The sequence below is a fragment of the Amyelois transitella genome, chromosome 17, assembly GCF_032362555.1.
Source record: "Amyelois transitella isolate CPQ chromosome 17, ilAmyTran1.1, whole genome shotgun sequence".
Taxonomy (NCBI): domain Eukaryota; kingdom Metazoa; phylum Arthropoda; class Insecta; order Lepidoptera; family Pyralidae; genus Amyelois; species Amyelois transitella.
This window is the reverse complement of record NC_083520.1, coordinates 8,438,940-8,454,230: the sequence shown is the minus strand read 5'-3', so window position 1 is coordinate 8,454,230 and position 15,291 is coordinate 8,438,940. Positions and strand designations below refer to the sequence as shown.

General features: G+C 36.0%; 4 protein-coding genes and 1 non-coding gene across 5 annotated transcripts in view; 2 read left to right on the top strand and 3 right to left on the bottom strand.

Annotated features, from left to right (window-relative positions):
- Positions 1-988: 988 nt before the first annotated feature.
- On the bottom strand, positions 989-1,850 carry LOC106134262 (zinc finger HIT domain-containing protein 1). The gene is made up of 2 exons (XM_013334259.2): positions 1,525-1,850; positions 989-1,199 (listed from the first exon to the last, which is right to left on the bottom strand). Exons 1-2 carry the CDS (start codon positions 1,848-1,850, stop codon positions 1,064-1,066), a joined length of 462 nt encoding a protein of 153 aa, XP_013189713.1. The 3' UTR covers positions 989-1,063.
- Positions 1,851-1,855: 5 nt separating this feature from the next.
- Positions 1,856-5,249, bottom strand: LOC106134263 (general transcription factor IIH subunit 5). Its single transcript, XM_013334260.2, has 2 exons — positions 5,109-5,249; positions 1,856-2,042 (listed from the first exon to the last, which is right to left on the bottom strand). The coding sequence occupies exons 1-2, from the start codon at positions 5,141-5,143 to the stop codon at positions 1,856-1,858; spliced, it is 222 nt and encodes a 73-aa protein (XP_013189714.1). The 5' UTR covers positions 5,144-5,249.
- Positions 2,050-4,813, top strand: LOC106134261 (meiotic nuclear division protein 1 homolog). Its single transcript, XM_013334258.2, has 5 exons — positions 2,050-2,139; positions 2,780-2,916; positions 3,360-3,465; positions 3,911-4,057; positions 4,646-4,813. Exons 1-5 carry the CDS (start codon positions 2,050-2,052, stop codon positions 4,781-4,783), a joined length of 618 nt encoding a protein of 205 aa, XP_013189712.2. The 3' UTR covers positions 4,784-4,813.
- Positions 5,250-5,977: 728 nt separating the features above from the next.
- The window catches only part of LOC106134331 (neuropeptide CCHamide-1 receptor), a 117,493-nt gene continuing 108,179 nt past the window's right edge, over positions 5,978-15,291 (bottom strand). Inside the window, exons 7-10 of the mRNA XM_013334350.2 lie at positions 14,361-14,464; positions 13,334-13,471; positions 11,499-11,612; positions 5,978-10,482 (exon numbers count right to left, since the gene is read on the bottom strand). Coding sequence (XP_013189804.2) covers positions 10,422-10,482; positions 11,499-11,612; positions 13,334-13,471; positions 14,361-14,464 — 417 coding nt within the window. The 3' untranslated portion in view covers positions 5,978-10,421. The remainder of the gene's footprint in view (positions 10,483-11,498; positions 11,613-13,333; positions 13,472-14,360; positions 14,465-15,291) is intronic.
- On the top strand, positions 10,785-10,900 carry LOC132902762 (U5 spliceosomal RNA). The gene has a single exon (XR_009657233.1). It is a non-coding gene; the product is annotated as a U5 spliceosomal RNA (small nuclear RNA).

The following is a 15,291-nucleotide window of genomic DNA, read 5'->3' as shown; positions in this document are numbered from 1 at the left end:
ACATAATTCCACTTGATAATTATTAAGTAATATGAAGTGTCCCATAATAATGAATAAAAATTTTAAGCTGTATCATCTTCCTTATGCAAGTTTAAGACTTAGGGTAGAGACTTCTCTACGAAAACTACCTCCATCCATTCGGTTAAAATCAAGTATAAAGATTGCATTATTACTTATATCGAATAAACTCCTGGAAAAATTAAAATTGGCATATACATAGACTAGATAGATCTTCACGATCCTTTCTCTCTTCCACCAATTCTCCAAGGGCACCTCCACAAGTTTACAAAACGTGCAACATTAGGTAGGCAATAATTAGTACCGGATGTAGGAAGTGGTTTTGCCATCTGTCTTGGCTACAATGGCTCCCTTATCACTCCAGCTGCTTAGGGTGTGATAACGTGGCACGTGGCTAATGTCAATACTCCACTGTGGCCGCCCCTTTATACCCTAGGTGTATGGAGACTGCTTTTATTAACTGATAACCGCTTTTATATTGTGTCCAGAATAGCGGTTGGATGTTTCAACTTTTTATTGTAATAAGATTATTATAAAAAGCATAAAGTATAAGAATGAGTGGGTAAAATTTTGTGAAAACCTTTCTTGTGAGATATATTACTCAGATGTTATACGTATGTGTATCAGGTACATTCTATTCTAGTGAACCTTGAATAGTAAACCATTCTTTAGATTTTGCAAAAATTATTAGGTACCAAGATTTTTTTTAAATGTACATTGGTGCCATCTATGAAGGAATTAAAATAAACAGAAAATACGCCATGTTGTACAAAAGCAAACGTCCTAATAAAAATTGTAGGCCATCTACCGTCGAGTAGGCGTACTAAAATAGAACTGCATTTAACGGCATCTACCGTCGAAAAGAAGTAATATGAAAGCACTGGCAGTATAACGCCCCCTACCGGTTATAAACTAAAAACTAAATCACGTGTGAGGTGATGAAGACGCGGGAAAAATAAAACGATCTGCGTATTTGGGTGCTTTGGATTGGATTTTATTACGAAAAAGTAAGTAAATTACAACTAATATTCAAACATACGTCTATTTATGCGGTCCATTTGAGACACCTCGTATCTAAATGCGTACCGAGACATCTAACGCTGCAATATCTCGCTCCACAAGGTATGCAAGTGTAACAGGAAGGGAATCCACACACGGCGCAGAAATGTCGATCAGGAAATCTGTAAGTAAAATAATAAGTACATAAACTTAAAATTTAACTTATTTACAACAAAATTCACAGTTAAAATTTCTACAGTCTATTTTTCGCACAAGAAATTTTGTACTGAGAGTTATCTATCATGGAGTTAACATACAGTTATCGACGTTAAATTCAATTATTGAGAAGGATACGACCAGTATATTAATACATTTCATTAGCAAGAGTAAGGACAAGACTTGAAAAATTTAATACGTATAATCTTAAAAAAATTTATCAAAACCAGTCCATTACTTTAGCAGTGAAAGCGTGAATAAAAATGGTATAATATATGTATAAAACCTTACTTTGATGGTGGTGCCTGCGCTGACAAATAATTAGGAGGGTCCGGTCTAAAACTAGCATCTTCTTCTACAAGTTGCACAAATGTTTTCCTGAACCTCATCTTATAATACTCTGCACCTTTCGCTTTCTTCTTCCTCGTCGGCTTTTCATTTGAATCTGCAAATTTTGGGACCTTCTTCGACATAACCAGATCAGCATGTGGGTCATCGTGGAAGTTGTCTTGTTCCAAGGCTTCAACGGCCTTCCTAGCTCTTCGTTTCCTCGCTGCATCATCTAAAACCCGTCTTTTCTCTGCTTCTTTAACTCTACCGGACTCCCTGGCGGCCATTTTGTTTACAATCCTTTATCATGAACAGGAATACTTAATTGGTCCATCAAGTCGTCTACTCTAGCTTGTAATGTTTCAACTATGTCTGCTTGAATGAATAGATGTGTGTCGTCCAGGTCCTGTAGGATAAATTTTCTGCCAAGCGCGATTGTCTCGTCCAAGTGGAGTAAGAACTGCTTCATTGCCGGGTCACTGAAAGATGTCGAAGAAACGGGGGCTTAGTGCTGATGAGAAAAAAACGAGGATGCTGGAGATATTCCATCAAAGCAAGGATTTTTTTCAATTGAAGGTATGAACCATTTTTTTGAGATTAAAAAAGGAGGTTTACAGTACACATGTACATATAAACACGTCTATATCAACTGCGGGGTTGACTAAGCCAACGGTCTTGAAAAGACTGAAATGCCACATTCAGCTTTATGGCTTTAATGGCATTGACATTCAAATAGTATAAACTGATATGGTAATTCTATTTTTTGTTCTATAAATTGGCTTTGAGTGGATACAGTATTTTCTCTTTTAAGATCTCTTGACTGACAATATTGACATCAAAATTAACATACATACATACATACATAAAATCACGCCTCTTTCCCGGAGGGGTAGGCAGAGACTACCTCTTTCCACTTGCCACGATCTCTGCATACTTCTTTCGCTTCGTCCACATTCATAACTCTCTTCATACAAGCTCGGCGGTTTCGGGTACTTTTGACCTGACCCTTTACCAGGACGTCCTTAATTATCTTGATCAAAATTAACTAAATAGTAAAATAAAAATATCGTGAACAAAATGTATAAATATATAATATACATTTTGTTAACAATATTTATTAATAATAAATAAACTTGTAAAACTGTGATAATTGCTATGAATTGAAATCTTACTAGATTTTAGAATATACATATATATTTTGTAATATTTCAAACAGGAGTTGGAAAAAATTGCACCAAAAGAAAAAGGCATAACAGTGCAATCAGTAAAGGAAGTGGTGCAAAGTTTAGTGGATGATCACTTGGTGGACTCCGAGAAAATTGGAACCTCCATATATTTTTGGTCATTTCCAAGGTAAACACTATAAAAATCACATAAAACAATATTAAATAGAAATAAATAAAATGATATAGTTACGGTAGACTTGGTGGGATTCTTTTTTAGGTGATGTGCAATAGAACTTGTCACTATTTTAATCTCAATTCCATCATTAAGCTGTACAGCTGAACATGGCCTTTCTGTCTTTTTGAGACTGCTGTATAAAGACGTGATTATATATATATAATATATGTATGTTACAAGACTCAAAGGTGATGTTTATTTAATGGTTTAATGATGGAAGTAAGATATAAGTTGCTAGCTCATCAAGAAGAATTATTAATTTTTTAGAGTAGAAGCAGTTTGCACTGTGTTGTTAGTCACTTCACGTTGCATCACTAGTAATAAATTTTTTGGTGTTTTCATGTCATTAAGACATGGGCAAATATCTTACATCATGTTTTTCTGTTAAATGACAGCAAAGCCAGAACAGCAAAAAAACGGAAGCTAACTGAATTACAAAATGAACTGGAGGACTGTAACAAGAAGCTGAAAAAGACAGAAGATGCTATTCTCACTGAGTCCGTAAGTAGTTTTCTTTTATAATTAAGTGTGTGTATATTAACTGACTACCCTTGCTATTTGTTTCAAATGTCAATCTAATATAAGGAATTTAGGCAAATATTTGTAAAAAAATTCAGAGGTTGCCCAATATGGCATGGTTAAATCTATATAGTTGATTGAAAATAGAACTCTATAGTATTATATTTTCAAAAATCAAATAAAATTATACCATGCAAATCCTATACAAACAAAGCTATTTGTACTGCAATCATAGAATCTAATATATGTATAAGAGAACATGAATCAATTGACTGACATATCAAACATTTAAAAGCGTGTGGGTTCCCTATGTGGTCTAGGGTTGCAATAAGAGAGGATTCCATAATTTTTTTATTTCAAACAGGCAGAGAATCTCTAACTTTTACGTAAAGGTAAACCTACACTTGTAAATCAAACTTAAATTAAGGTTGGACGAGAGAACAACAAAGAAAGAATAGCTACTTTGTCAGAACTTGATGAGATGGTGAGACAAGAGGGGAAATTGACGAAAGAGCTCCAAAAGTACAGAGACTGTGATCCGGAGTACATAGCACAGTTGAAAACAGATACTGAGGTAATTTTGATTGCTCAAATACAATGTATAATGTTACTAGTTTTATTTTACACATGGGATTTTCACAAAACCCATGTGAACTTTTATTTGGATGACTTTTTATCTCCATTGTCCTTCTCAAGACACTTATAAACTGTGCAAAATTTCAAGATTGGTTTACACAACAAACAAACAATTAACTTACTTTCGCATTTATAACACTTTAGTAAACATTTAGATTGGGATATGGTTTCTAAATTGTTATGTAAGTGGCAGTTTTGAGTTATGTACTTTAATTTGAGTGCAAACTGAGGTGATGGAAAGCTTGTGTCAAACCTGTACTATAAGAAGGTACATAAAGTTTGTTTGATATGTTATTGCATTGATTGGGAGGTGTCTAACTAGTCCCAGTTCCATCACCTGTTGGTAGAATAGAAAAGGTTGATGAAGTTTCATGAACCTATTCTATTCTACAAGAAAGCATATGTTTTAGTTAGGTAGCTGCCAATATCTGAAGTTCAATACATCATTAAATCAATCTTAACTAGAGGTGCAGCCAGAAAGTACATCTTGCCACAATTTTTTACTAAATTAAAATACATTTTACAGAATCTTAAAACTGCAATAAACAGATGGACAGAGAACATTTACATCTTGAAGTCTTACATCAAGAACACCTTTCAAATGGAAAATGATGTGATTGACCAAAGCTTTGGTTTACCTCAAGATTTGGATTACGTTGAATAGTTGTGGTTGTAAAAGTAACATTTCTTACAGTAAAACTGTTGTATAGCCAACCATACCAAAATAGCAAGTTTTCAGACCATTTATAGGGATAGCCTTCCTCGATAATCATTCAACACAAATAGAAATTTTCAATTAGAACCAGTAGTTCCTGAGATTAGGGCGTTCAAACAAACAAATTCTTCAGCTTTATAAAATTAGTTGGTATAGATTAAGCAAGCCAAATAGCTCTTTTTTGCTTATATGGAAATGTATTTCAATGTTTTATTCAATATTTCATAGAATCATTTTCAGACAATACTAAAAGAAGAATGTGTTGTTTACCTACCATTCCACGAGCACTCCTTTCATAACATTCACCATGTTTCATTATTCCACTGTACTTTGCTTTCTGAAGACGATATTTTTTATTATACTTATAATATTTTAAAGAAGTTACTGTAAGGTAAAACCTAACAACGAGAAATTAAAAATATTAGAATGGGCTATCACAACAAGCGAACAGAATTTCTGGAAATTCTCGAATACTCATCAAGAAAAGAATGAAAATGAAGGAAAAAAAAATGACATGCGTGTTGCGACGCTATGACAGTGACAGCTGTCATTTCACATTGGTGTCACTGACGATGACTGATACTGCAATTTAGACATTGCATCTTTGGTGTTGAAAGAAAGAAAGAAAGAAAAATCGTTATTTGGCGCAAGATGTAACATAACATTTTCATTCATAAACAGAGATAAAAATAAAAAAAAATACTGTTGCTATTATAAGCAAGCTTGTTTTGACTCTTGAACCAAAGACGAAAAGAGGGTTCTCTGTTTTTCATTTATTGTTTTTCTGTCGTTGAACTTATATGAAAATTTGCGCACGTTTAACAATATGTCAGTCACATATGATGCTCTAGGGTAATTCTACGATACGATACTACGAGCAGAAAAGTTTGACCTGAAATATGAATAAAGATAATAAAATTTGAATGGAACCATTCATTTATTTAAAAAATTGATCAGTTTATATATATATGTATACTTTTTCCTTTACTAATTATAATGTTTCGTTACGTAGTCTTTTATTAAATTGAAATAATTTGTAATGTTTGTTGTGTTGAACAAATCAAGTCTATTGTCATTTTCAAAATTTTATTTAACTAAAGACCAGAAAAGATTTATTTCAAACGATGCTTAAAATAAAAGAGGTTCATTTTAATTCATTTAATACTTACAAGTAAAAGACATTGCTCCAATTTACAAACGTCAAACATTCATAGCTTTTTTTTAACAATTTAAGGTACTTGACTTCTTAATTACATAAACATTAGTTTCTTTTTACATGCCTAAATCAACTTCAATGATAATTTTTATTTATTTACAACCATACTAGTACATTATGTACTTACATTAATAAACCTATTTAATTTTATTTACAAACCATCATAAATAACTTTACCAATTAACTGACGTAATGACTTTTCTAGACACTATACAAGTAGACTGTATATTGACTGTACAGTACAATATAATATTATGCATTGAGACTTCGTCAGTGAGTTTATTCATCAATGTTGATAATGATTTTCGTGAAAGTATGTCGACACGCCAAGAAAAATGTTACAAATCTCATTTTATTCAGTATTATGCACGGTCACTGTGTTTAAAATTCGTAGCTTAATAATAAATCTTAGGTTCACAAAACGTGAAAAAAATTTGTATTTCTATATTGAGTAATTTGTAAATTCAATAATTAAAACTCATGTTACATACAATAATTATATCGGAGCTTCTTTAATAATTATTAGGAGCATATGACTACTTTTACAAAAATAATACACATCCACTGAATTATCACAGCAAAGTTAAAATGACCAGCATCATTTGCCTGTGGTCGCAAAAATATTACATGTAATAGCTTAATAAAAAACAGGGTATTTAGAACTTCCGAAAGTGATATCTAAGAAGGTAATGTGCGAGCACGGTAAAAGGATAAATTGTGTTAGAACTTAGAAGTAGCATAGGTACTCCACTATAATGGTACCTATATTCATTCATATTTATACTGTGATTTGTAAGTTTACATTAAAAACTAGAATAGTAGAAATGGATGTCTACAGGCACTTCGTACAAATATTAAGTAGTTATTTTATCTAGGAATATAATTATGATTACGGCAACCACACACTGGAAAAAATTAAACACTTAGGTATTAAATTCTGAGTAGTTGACAGCCCATTTAGGTATTCCATATTTACGTTTTTACCATAAATACTTGAATTTCGAATAATTCATTTTAATCACACAAAATTATGGTATGGTCGGTTGACATCTCTTCGTGTTGCCAGTTAATGTTAAACAAATAAGGAACATAATATAAACGATTTGAGATTTTGGCACGCAAGATGGCTGCTATTCTTTTCACCATTAGGTGCGTCAAGTTTTGAAGCAACTAAGCACCTTCGGTCCCGCTTCAGCCATTTTCTTTCGAAACTTGTTAAATGAGAACCAAGGCATATGTACGCTGTCTATCTAGACTGTCTTTTCTCGTACCCCTGCGATACCATATTAAGAAATAGCTGAACTTTTACACAGAGTAAAAATTTTATGGCATCGTTTACTGGAATCCCATTTGGACGAGTATGGTAAATCCTCCTACACTAAACAGAAATAGTGCTATTTTTTGTGTGACGACACATTTAAGTATTATTAATTTTCCATCGTCCTAGTACCTCGCTCGTTTATCGAGAAAATCAATTTTCAAAATTGGTTAGTGTAAGCGAGAACTTAAGGCGATTAACACACTGCCCCGCATCATGCTGCATATTGCGTGTCGACGCACCTACGCGCGTTCCTGCGGGAGTGCAGATCTGCATCATCGTGCGGGTTTTTTGCGCACTCACGCGCGTAGGTGTGTTTTGTAGATTCACGCACGGCGGCTCTCATTTATTCGCCGTTCTCTGTGGTGGTCGTGCAGTACTGAGCATCACGATAGTCTTGATAAAAATGGTTAATAGTGTGGAACTTATTCAGGACGCTGCCATTATACTAACACCCCTTTCACACGGCAGTCCAGTTTTTTACAGGATCCCGTTTTCTACAGGATCCCGTTTGATGGCGAATGTGTTTATATGCTAGCGTTCACACGAGCATCCCGCATGCGGGATCCTGCAAAAAACCGATCCGGTCGAATTGTGCCATTCGGTTTTGTCACTAGAAACTGGATCCGTAGTCCAGTAAAAAGCGGGATCCCGTTTAATCACACATATATTTCAATAGCAATCTTCACACGGCTTCCTGCATGCGGTTTTTTGCTGGACACTGTTTTTAGCGGGATAGTGGAGTGGTGGCAGCCCCCGCCCCGCGCCCGCCGCGTCACCCGCACATGTGTAGCGCTCGCGCATTGCTCTTTTGCGCGGCGCCGAGATTGCTGTGTTTCGTCGAAAAATGTCGCAAACAAATATTGATCCCGAACTTCTTATTACACTAATTGAAATTAGGCCTATATTATGGGATAAAACGCTGGAAAATTATAAAGATAACAACTTGCGAACTGCAGCATGGCGCGAAGTTTGCATTGTTTTGAGAGAAGACTTTCAAGAACTTGAGGAAAAAGAAAGACAAAGCTATGGTAAGTTTTTATATTTATTTCGTTTATCCTTGTATTGCTTCGTCTTGCCAAGGTACAGCTCCCACTTCAGAAACAAAATAATTTGTGAACTCTGTTCGTATTGTGTTAGCACAGCGTCCACCTCGTGTATTTGGCTCATTACGTACGTTTTCCAAAGATATCGTTGAATCGTTGCTGTCAATGTTCGCATATGAACTTTCATTATGCATGATATAGTTATGAAGCACGGCGCAAGTTTTAACTATCGAGATAGCTGTACTGGTGCTTACGTCCAATGGACGATGAAATATTCGCCATTTATTTGCCAATATTCCAAACGCGCACTCCACATAACGTCTGGCTCTTGTTAATCGATAGTTAAATATCCTTTTATTTTTATCTAAATGAGTTCCTCCATAGGGTCTCAACAGATTATAATGCAAACCTTTCTGTAATGGATCAAAAAATGGCGAGTTTCATTGATCACCAGATGAAAAGTCAGCCGAATACGCAGAATGAAGATCGTAACTTGTCATTTTTTAAAAGTTTACTTCCTACACTAGCTTCACTCAACGATGATCAAATATTACAATTTCAAGCAGGTGTTATAAGTTTGTTGCAAAATATAAAAAGCCGCAATTTTAACCAATGGTCCTCTCAACAACCATCTACTTTTAACAACTCTTATCAATCAGCAGGTTATTTCACACCGCATTACAGCGTTCAGTCATCGCCATCTGCACAATCAGTTGAATCGCAGAGCTCTGATTTTCCGGATTTCACTAATATTTAATTAATATTAACGATCATCTTGTGAAAATATCATACATACATAACTTATTGTGTTTGGTAATAAATATTAAACTTTAAATATGTATTTCATTCTTACCTTAAACATATTGCTAACTTTTCTTCAGGTGTGATGCTTTTTCTCATATTTGTATCATGTTTTTTTAAATCTTCATTCACCCTTTTTAAAAGATCGTCAAATGTGGTCATACTCATTCTAAAATAATTGAAAAATTTTGACTCATCTCTTCTCAAATCGCTCATAAGATTCCGAAAAATACCCAAATTCGAGCGTTGTGTCAGAATAGGATGAACCCAGAATCTTCTATTTCGCTGCCGACGCCGATAATACCAATAGAAAATTAGGAAAGTATTTACGTCCATTTCACCTGATAACCGGCGTAGGAATGGTAAAAAAACAGGATGCAACCGTGTTCATACGGCAGTCTAGTTTTGCGGAACCAGCTTTTTACTGAATCCTGCAAAACTGAACTGCCATGTGAACACAGCGTCCAGTTTAGCAGGATACCGTAAAAAGCCGATCCTGCAAAACTGGACTGCCGTGTGAAAGGGGTGTAACTGTTTGGTATTTGTATGGTCGAATTAAAAGTCACGCCCATTCAAAATCACGCGCGGCACTGCGGGATTCGGTGTGCCATACCTTGCGTCTCGCCCCGCACCTACGCGCGGGGGTGCATGTTTCTCCGCGTGTATGCGCGTGATCCGCATGAACGCGCGTGGATGCATTTTCTGTGTGTTAGACTGTGCGTGTTTTCCATACAAACGGAGATACTTACAAGCAACGTTCGAACACGCATTCACGCGCTACGCTGCGTGGTGCGGGGCAGTGTGTTAATCGCCTAAACGAACAACGATGCTTCTAGTATTAAAATAAAAATATTAAGATTAACCTCAATGATGTGATTGCATAGAATAGGCGTCCGTCAGTATCTTAGGTAGCGACAAAGTACAGTCAGTTTTTGAAATAATGTAGTAGTAATTCTTTTGTTAATGACTTATTATACAAGTTTAACAGTTAGAACGAAAAGAATTGTCCCGATTTAAAAAGAAACTTTCAGTGCTACTGACATCTTTGTCCACATTTGTCTCAACAATTTTAACACCATTTTCGTGTTCACAGCATTTGGGAAAAGGCGCCATGTGATTAAGATTAGTTTTATAAAGGGCGCTCTTGCTGTAGTTTTCTTTCGAGCGTTCTAGGTTATTATTGGCCATGTGGCCGGGACCCCTTCCTCAGAGTTTGGACGAGCCGTTGTTAAGGAGTCTGATGCTGCTGTCACGACCGACGCTGGTTCTGCAAAATGAGTTATGTTAGCAATATGTACATACAACCCAAGCTAATATAAAAGCGTAGTAGTAATAAAAGCGTAGTAAAAATAGCACACACGTATTATTTTGTTTAGGAAAGTAGCGCCATCTTGGTATGCTTTTACAAAACGTTTAGTGTCCTAAAAATGTGACCGTAGACGATTGTCAAGGGCTGGATTTGATATCATATAAAGCTACTAGATGTCGCTGATTTGTTTACACATTTTCTACTTTGCGCTATGTAGATTTTCTTGCGTTTCATCGGGTCGATTCAGAATTTCTGTTTCGTTACTCTGGTTTCCTTTCAAAACGCATAAATCTTTCGCCTTTTACTAAAGATTTCCGTGGAGGGGAACACTCAAATGAGTCTTAAATATTTTTGACGGTTTTGCTTCGGCGAAATCTAATAAACTACATAATTTAACTTATAAAAAGTCCTATATCTTAATGGAAGCGAAGCGAAAATTATATTTTTTAAACTTATTTTATATTATGATATAATTATAATACATAATACACAAAGCGAAAGTTTCAAATTAGTTATTTTTGTTACTCTCATCGCCCAAACATGCTGTGAAATTACCCTGTACTTTTTGGTAGTTAAACAAATAAAATAAAAATCAGACTAAGAGAAACGGAATTGAAAAAAAAAGACGTTGTTTTTATCTTTTTATGACGGGCGGGAGAAGAAAGATTCACACGAGCGACGCACAAATAACATAGTGTGTACCAGCTGCTTCTCTTTTCGTCTCTTCTTTCTCGTGCAAATTGTAAAAGTTTACCAAGGGTAAGGCTGATAAACTTGGGATTCTTTTAGGCGATGGGCTTGCAACCTGTCACTATTTTTTATTCGAATCGCAATTCCATCATTTAGACTTTTCAGCTAAATTATGAACGTGGCTTTTCAGTCTTTTCGAGATTGTTGGCTCTGTCTACCCCGTAAGGGTTAAAGACGTCAGTATAATATGTATTGTATTGTCGTTTCAACATTCCTATACTAACGTCCTCGGCACCATGCTGATGTTAGTTTTTCTGCTGGAATTGAGTCTTCTCGACGTGGAAATAGACAGAGATCCTCGCGTAGCGTGAGTGGACCCCCCGCGGCAGAGGAGATATCTGTAAAGATAATTATGAGGTCAACCGTAGAATTAAAAATAAAACTTAACTTAGATAAATTATTTTTATATATTAATAAAATATTAATATGTAAATAATGGTATAATAATACATACATAACAATACATAACAATACATAATTACATAAACAATATTGAAATGTCTATCTATACCTTGTGGCATAGATAGACATTTCAATATTGTTTACCTTCATTTTAGTACCTAAATAAATGGACTATAGGTACAAAAGTATAGATATCTAAAGAAACCAATAACATTACAAATATTTATCTAACCTCGATTATTTCTAGATCGGGTGTACTTTCTAAAAAAAAACACTATATATTTTCTGCTTCAAAACTTGGGATTCTTCTTTTAGGCGATGTTGCACTCTGTCTATGGCCTTTCAGTCTGTTGGCTCTGTCTAACCCGCAATATATGAATGAGTGAATGATATATTTTCTACTCTTGAGCTCCATTTGTTGAAATCAACTTGTTTATTTTGCTGTTCACATAAATAATGCTTCGTACGTGTGGCTTGAAAAGTCATAAAGGCGTCCGCGTATCTCACACAATTTTGACTGCCAAACAGCTGAACGTGACCAGTATTTCAAGACTGCTGGCTCTGTCTACCCCGCAATCTTTTCACTGGCCTGCTAATCGTTACTAATGTCCCTGCGTTAGTAACGATTAGCAGGATGGCATAGTGGATGGAATTGAGTTAAGAGATGAAAGTCCTAGTCCAGTCGCCTAAGTTATTCAACGATACTATATTTACATATAACATAAATGTAAAAATAAAAACATCTAAGACTCAGATCAAATAAAAAAAGTATGCCGGTCAGCATGTATCAGCAATTTACAATTGTATCAAAGCAATTTGAACTAAGAACCTTTGAGTACAAGAGTCGTACACAGTTTTATTTTAGTTAAGGTTCAGGGCCATCCCGCATTCGGTCGTGTATCCCTAAAGTCTAGCCAAACAAGAATTTCATTCGAAGTTTTCCACTCTCGTTTTATCCTCCCGACCGCAAATCTCATTTGTTTGATGTAACAATTTATTTGTTTAGAACTCAACGAATCACATGATGCTTTACTAAGGCCCAAAATTATTAAAAATAACTACCTATTGCATACAACATATAGTCACGTCTTTATTCAGAGTGTCGGTGGTAGAATCGGTAAGGTGCCCGGTTAAAATGCATGATGCGCAGAAAGGCACAGGTTCAAATCCCACCTCGGTTCTGTATCAATGACTTTTCAAGGTTATGTACAATAGTTTGAATGCTAACCTATGCTCTTACGGTGAAGGAAAACATCGTGAGGAAACCTGCACATTCAGACAACTGGATGTGTAACCACGGATCCAGTACAGGTTAGGTATAGCTGCAAAGGTTGTGGAGGTCAGATGGGAGTCGCTTCGTGTAAAAACCTGATAAATGCAGGATCCATGGTCAAAAGCATACCCCGGGCTCCTCTTCAGTGAGGTGACTAAGCAACCGGGACTAAAACCAGGAGGAAGAAGTAGTCACGTCTTTATCCCTTACGGAGTAGACAGACCTCACAATTTCGTCTTTTCTCTCTCCACTTAGTCCATACCAATTTACCGTGTCCTCAGATTTCAGTCCATTGCCTTGCATATCTTCTTGCTTTTCAGCGTGCTCCTCCAACCGTCTACTAGCGGCATTGGCAGAAATCTGATTGTATAATTGAATATGTACCTATTGAAATGTTTTCTGAAAATGCCACTGGTGCAGTACAGCGCGATGGGGTTGACACAGCTGTTGAGGAAGGATAGGCAGAAGCCGACGATGCGAAGGCCGTGCCACCAACCGTTGTAATCCTCTTCTGCAGTGGGGCTGAAAATTGACGCAGTTAGTAAGCAAATGTACATACATACATACATACATAAAATCACGCCTCTTTCCCGGAGGGGTAGGCAGAGACTACCTCTTTCCACTTGCAAATGTAAGCAAATGTACAAAGGTATGAATGGGATTGTAGGAGTCGGAAGGCCTAGTCGAAGGTACCTTGATCAAATCGGAGTCGTTGTTGCAAAAGGCCATGTCAAGAGTACCCGAAACCGACGAGCTTGCGTGAAAGAGAGTTTTGAATGTGAATGATGCGAAAGAAGTATGTAGGGATCGTGGCAATTGGAAAGATGTCGTTTTTACCTACCTCTCCGGGAAAGAGGCGTGATTAATGTATGTACTCGTAGTATTTCTTTTTTGCGCAATCCGACCTCCAGTCCAAAGAGGTGAGGATGTAACAAATTCTTTCAACTATGGTCTGTTCGATCATTTAATAATTTCTGAAGTGCCAGATACCACCCGGTACCTACGTATATGTAGTTTTTCAGATTATAGGTACGAAGCAAACACGAACGCGAAGTCACCGTGCTTGTTTACATACATAAATCCTACTAATATTATAAATGCGAAAGTTTGTATATCAGGATGTCAGTATGGATGTTTGTTACACTTTCATGCATACTGAACCGATTACGATGAAATTTGGTATGTATGTAGGTAGGTAGCTGAAGACCCATAATAACATAAAGGCTACTTTTTATCCCGAAATTCCCGCGGGATTGGATTCCAAGCGGCCGAAGTCACTGGCGGCCTCTAGTACATACACAAATCACGCCTCTTTCCCGGAGGGTTGCCACGATCCCTGTGCTTGTTTAGGTTAACTTAAACGGTGAAACTTCACTCGTACGACGAGGCTTAGTGAAATATGAATACTAACCAATAATAGAACCACATCATAAACACGTGGGAAGGCAGGAAGCAGGCTGCGAACACCAGCACGAACGCCAGTACAGTGAGCGCCACTTTCCTTCTAGCTCGCATCTGGAACAACCATTTTATAAATGTTTGCATTAGTGTGTCATATTAGTGTCAATGTCATTGTCAAGAGAGATAGACTAACAGTTTGTAACGGCCATACAAGACAATAAATCAGTTTGGGATTGCGTCATCATGCAAGCGAAGCTCCAATGTGTTTTATTTATAAATATCCTAATATAATCATAAATTCCTATATGAAACAATTAGCAAATGAACATATCTTGTATATACGTATCTTGTATGTATTTATGCATTTTTTTTGTAATGTATGTATTTTGTCAGTATTCATGTGCACTTTATCGCACCACCAACTTAAAGGTTTTTTCTATTTGGTCAGCTGGTTGACTGGTAGGGAATGCCAAACGATATAAAGTCCGCCTTTTGTACATTTTTGTTTTTGTGCAATGAAGTTTAAATAAATAAACATATTGGCACAAATGTAACATTTGATGGATTGATATTTTTTTTTAGTTTTAGTGGATAGGCTGGCGTATTAGGCGCCAGGAGTCCCTCACTCTCCCGGGTGTAGACCGGTCGGCGGCCTTACGTAAAAAGGATTTCCACTTCGATAAAAAAGGCAAGTACTGTATTTTTTGGGAACCGGTACAATTGGTTTTAGTTTATTGTGACAGGGAATACCTACTTTGATATCGTACCAAAAACCAATATTACAGTCTTCTAGTTTTCCTTAAATAAAAAATGGAAATATCAAGCTATTTAAATTAAATAAACAATGCTTAAAGGAACAAATAAACAATAAAAAGGAAATTAAAAATTGATTTGAAAGACATTCAAACGACTTTCATACATAGAAATAATCACATCTATAT

Coding starts and splice junctions, on each gene's coding strand:
- LOC106134262 (XM_013334259.2), bottom strand. CDS start 1,850: ATGGCCGCCAGGGAGTCCGGTAGAGTTAAAGAAGCAGAGAAAAGACGG. Junction 1,200..1,524: donor GCGCAGGCACCACCATCAAA/GTAAGGTTTTAT, acceptor TTTTACTTACAG/ATTTCCTGATCGACATTTCT.
- LOC106134261 (XM_013334258.2), top strand. CDS start 2,050: ATGTCGAAGAAACGGGGGCTTAGTGCTGATGAGAAAAAAACGAGGATG. Junction 2,140..2,779: donor AGGATTTTTTTCAATTGAAG/GTATGAACCATT, acceptor TATTTCAAACAG/GAGTTGGAAAAAATTGCACC. Junction 2,917..3,359: donor TATTTTTGGTCATTTCCAAG/GTAAACACTATA, acceptor GTTAAATGACAG/CAAAGCCAGAACAGCAAAAA.
- LOC106134263 (XM_013334260.2), bottom strand. CDS start 5,143: ATGGTGAATGTTATGAAAGGAGTGCTCGTGGAATG. Junction 2,043..5,108: donor AAAGGAGTGCTCGTGGAATG/GTAGGTAAACAA, acceptor GACATCTTTCAG/TGACCCGGCAATGAAGCAGT.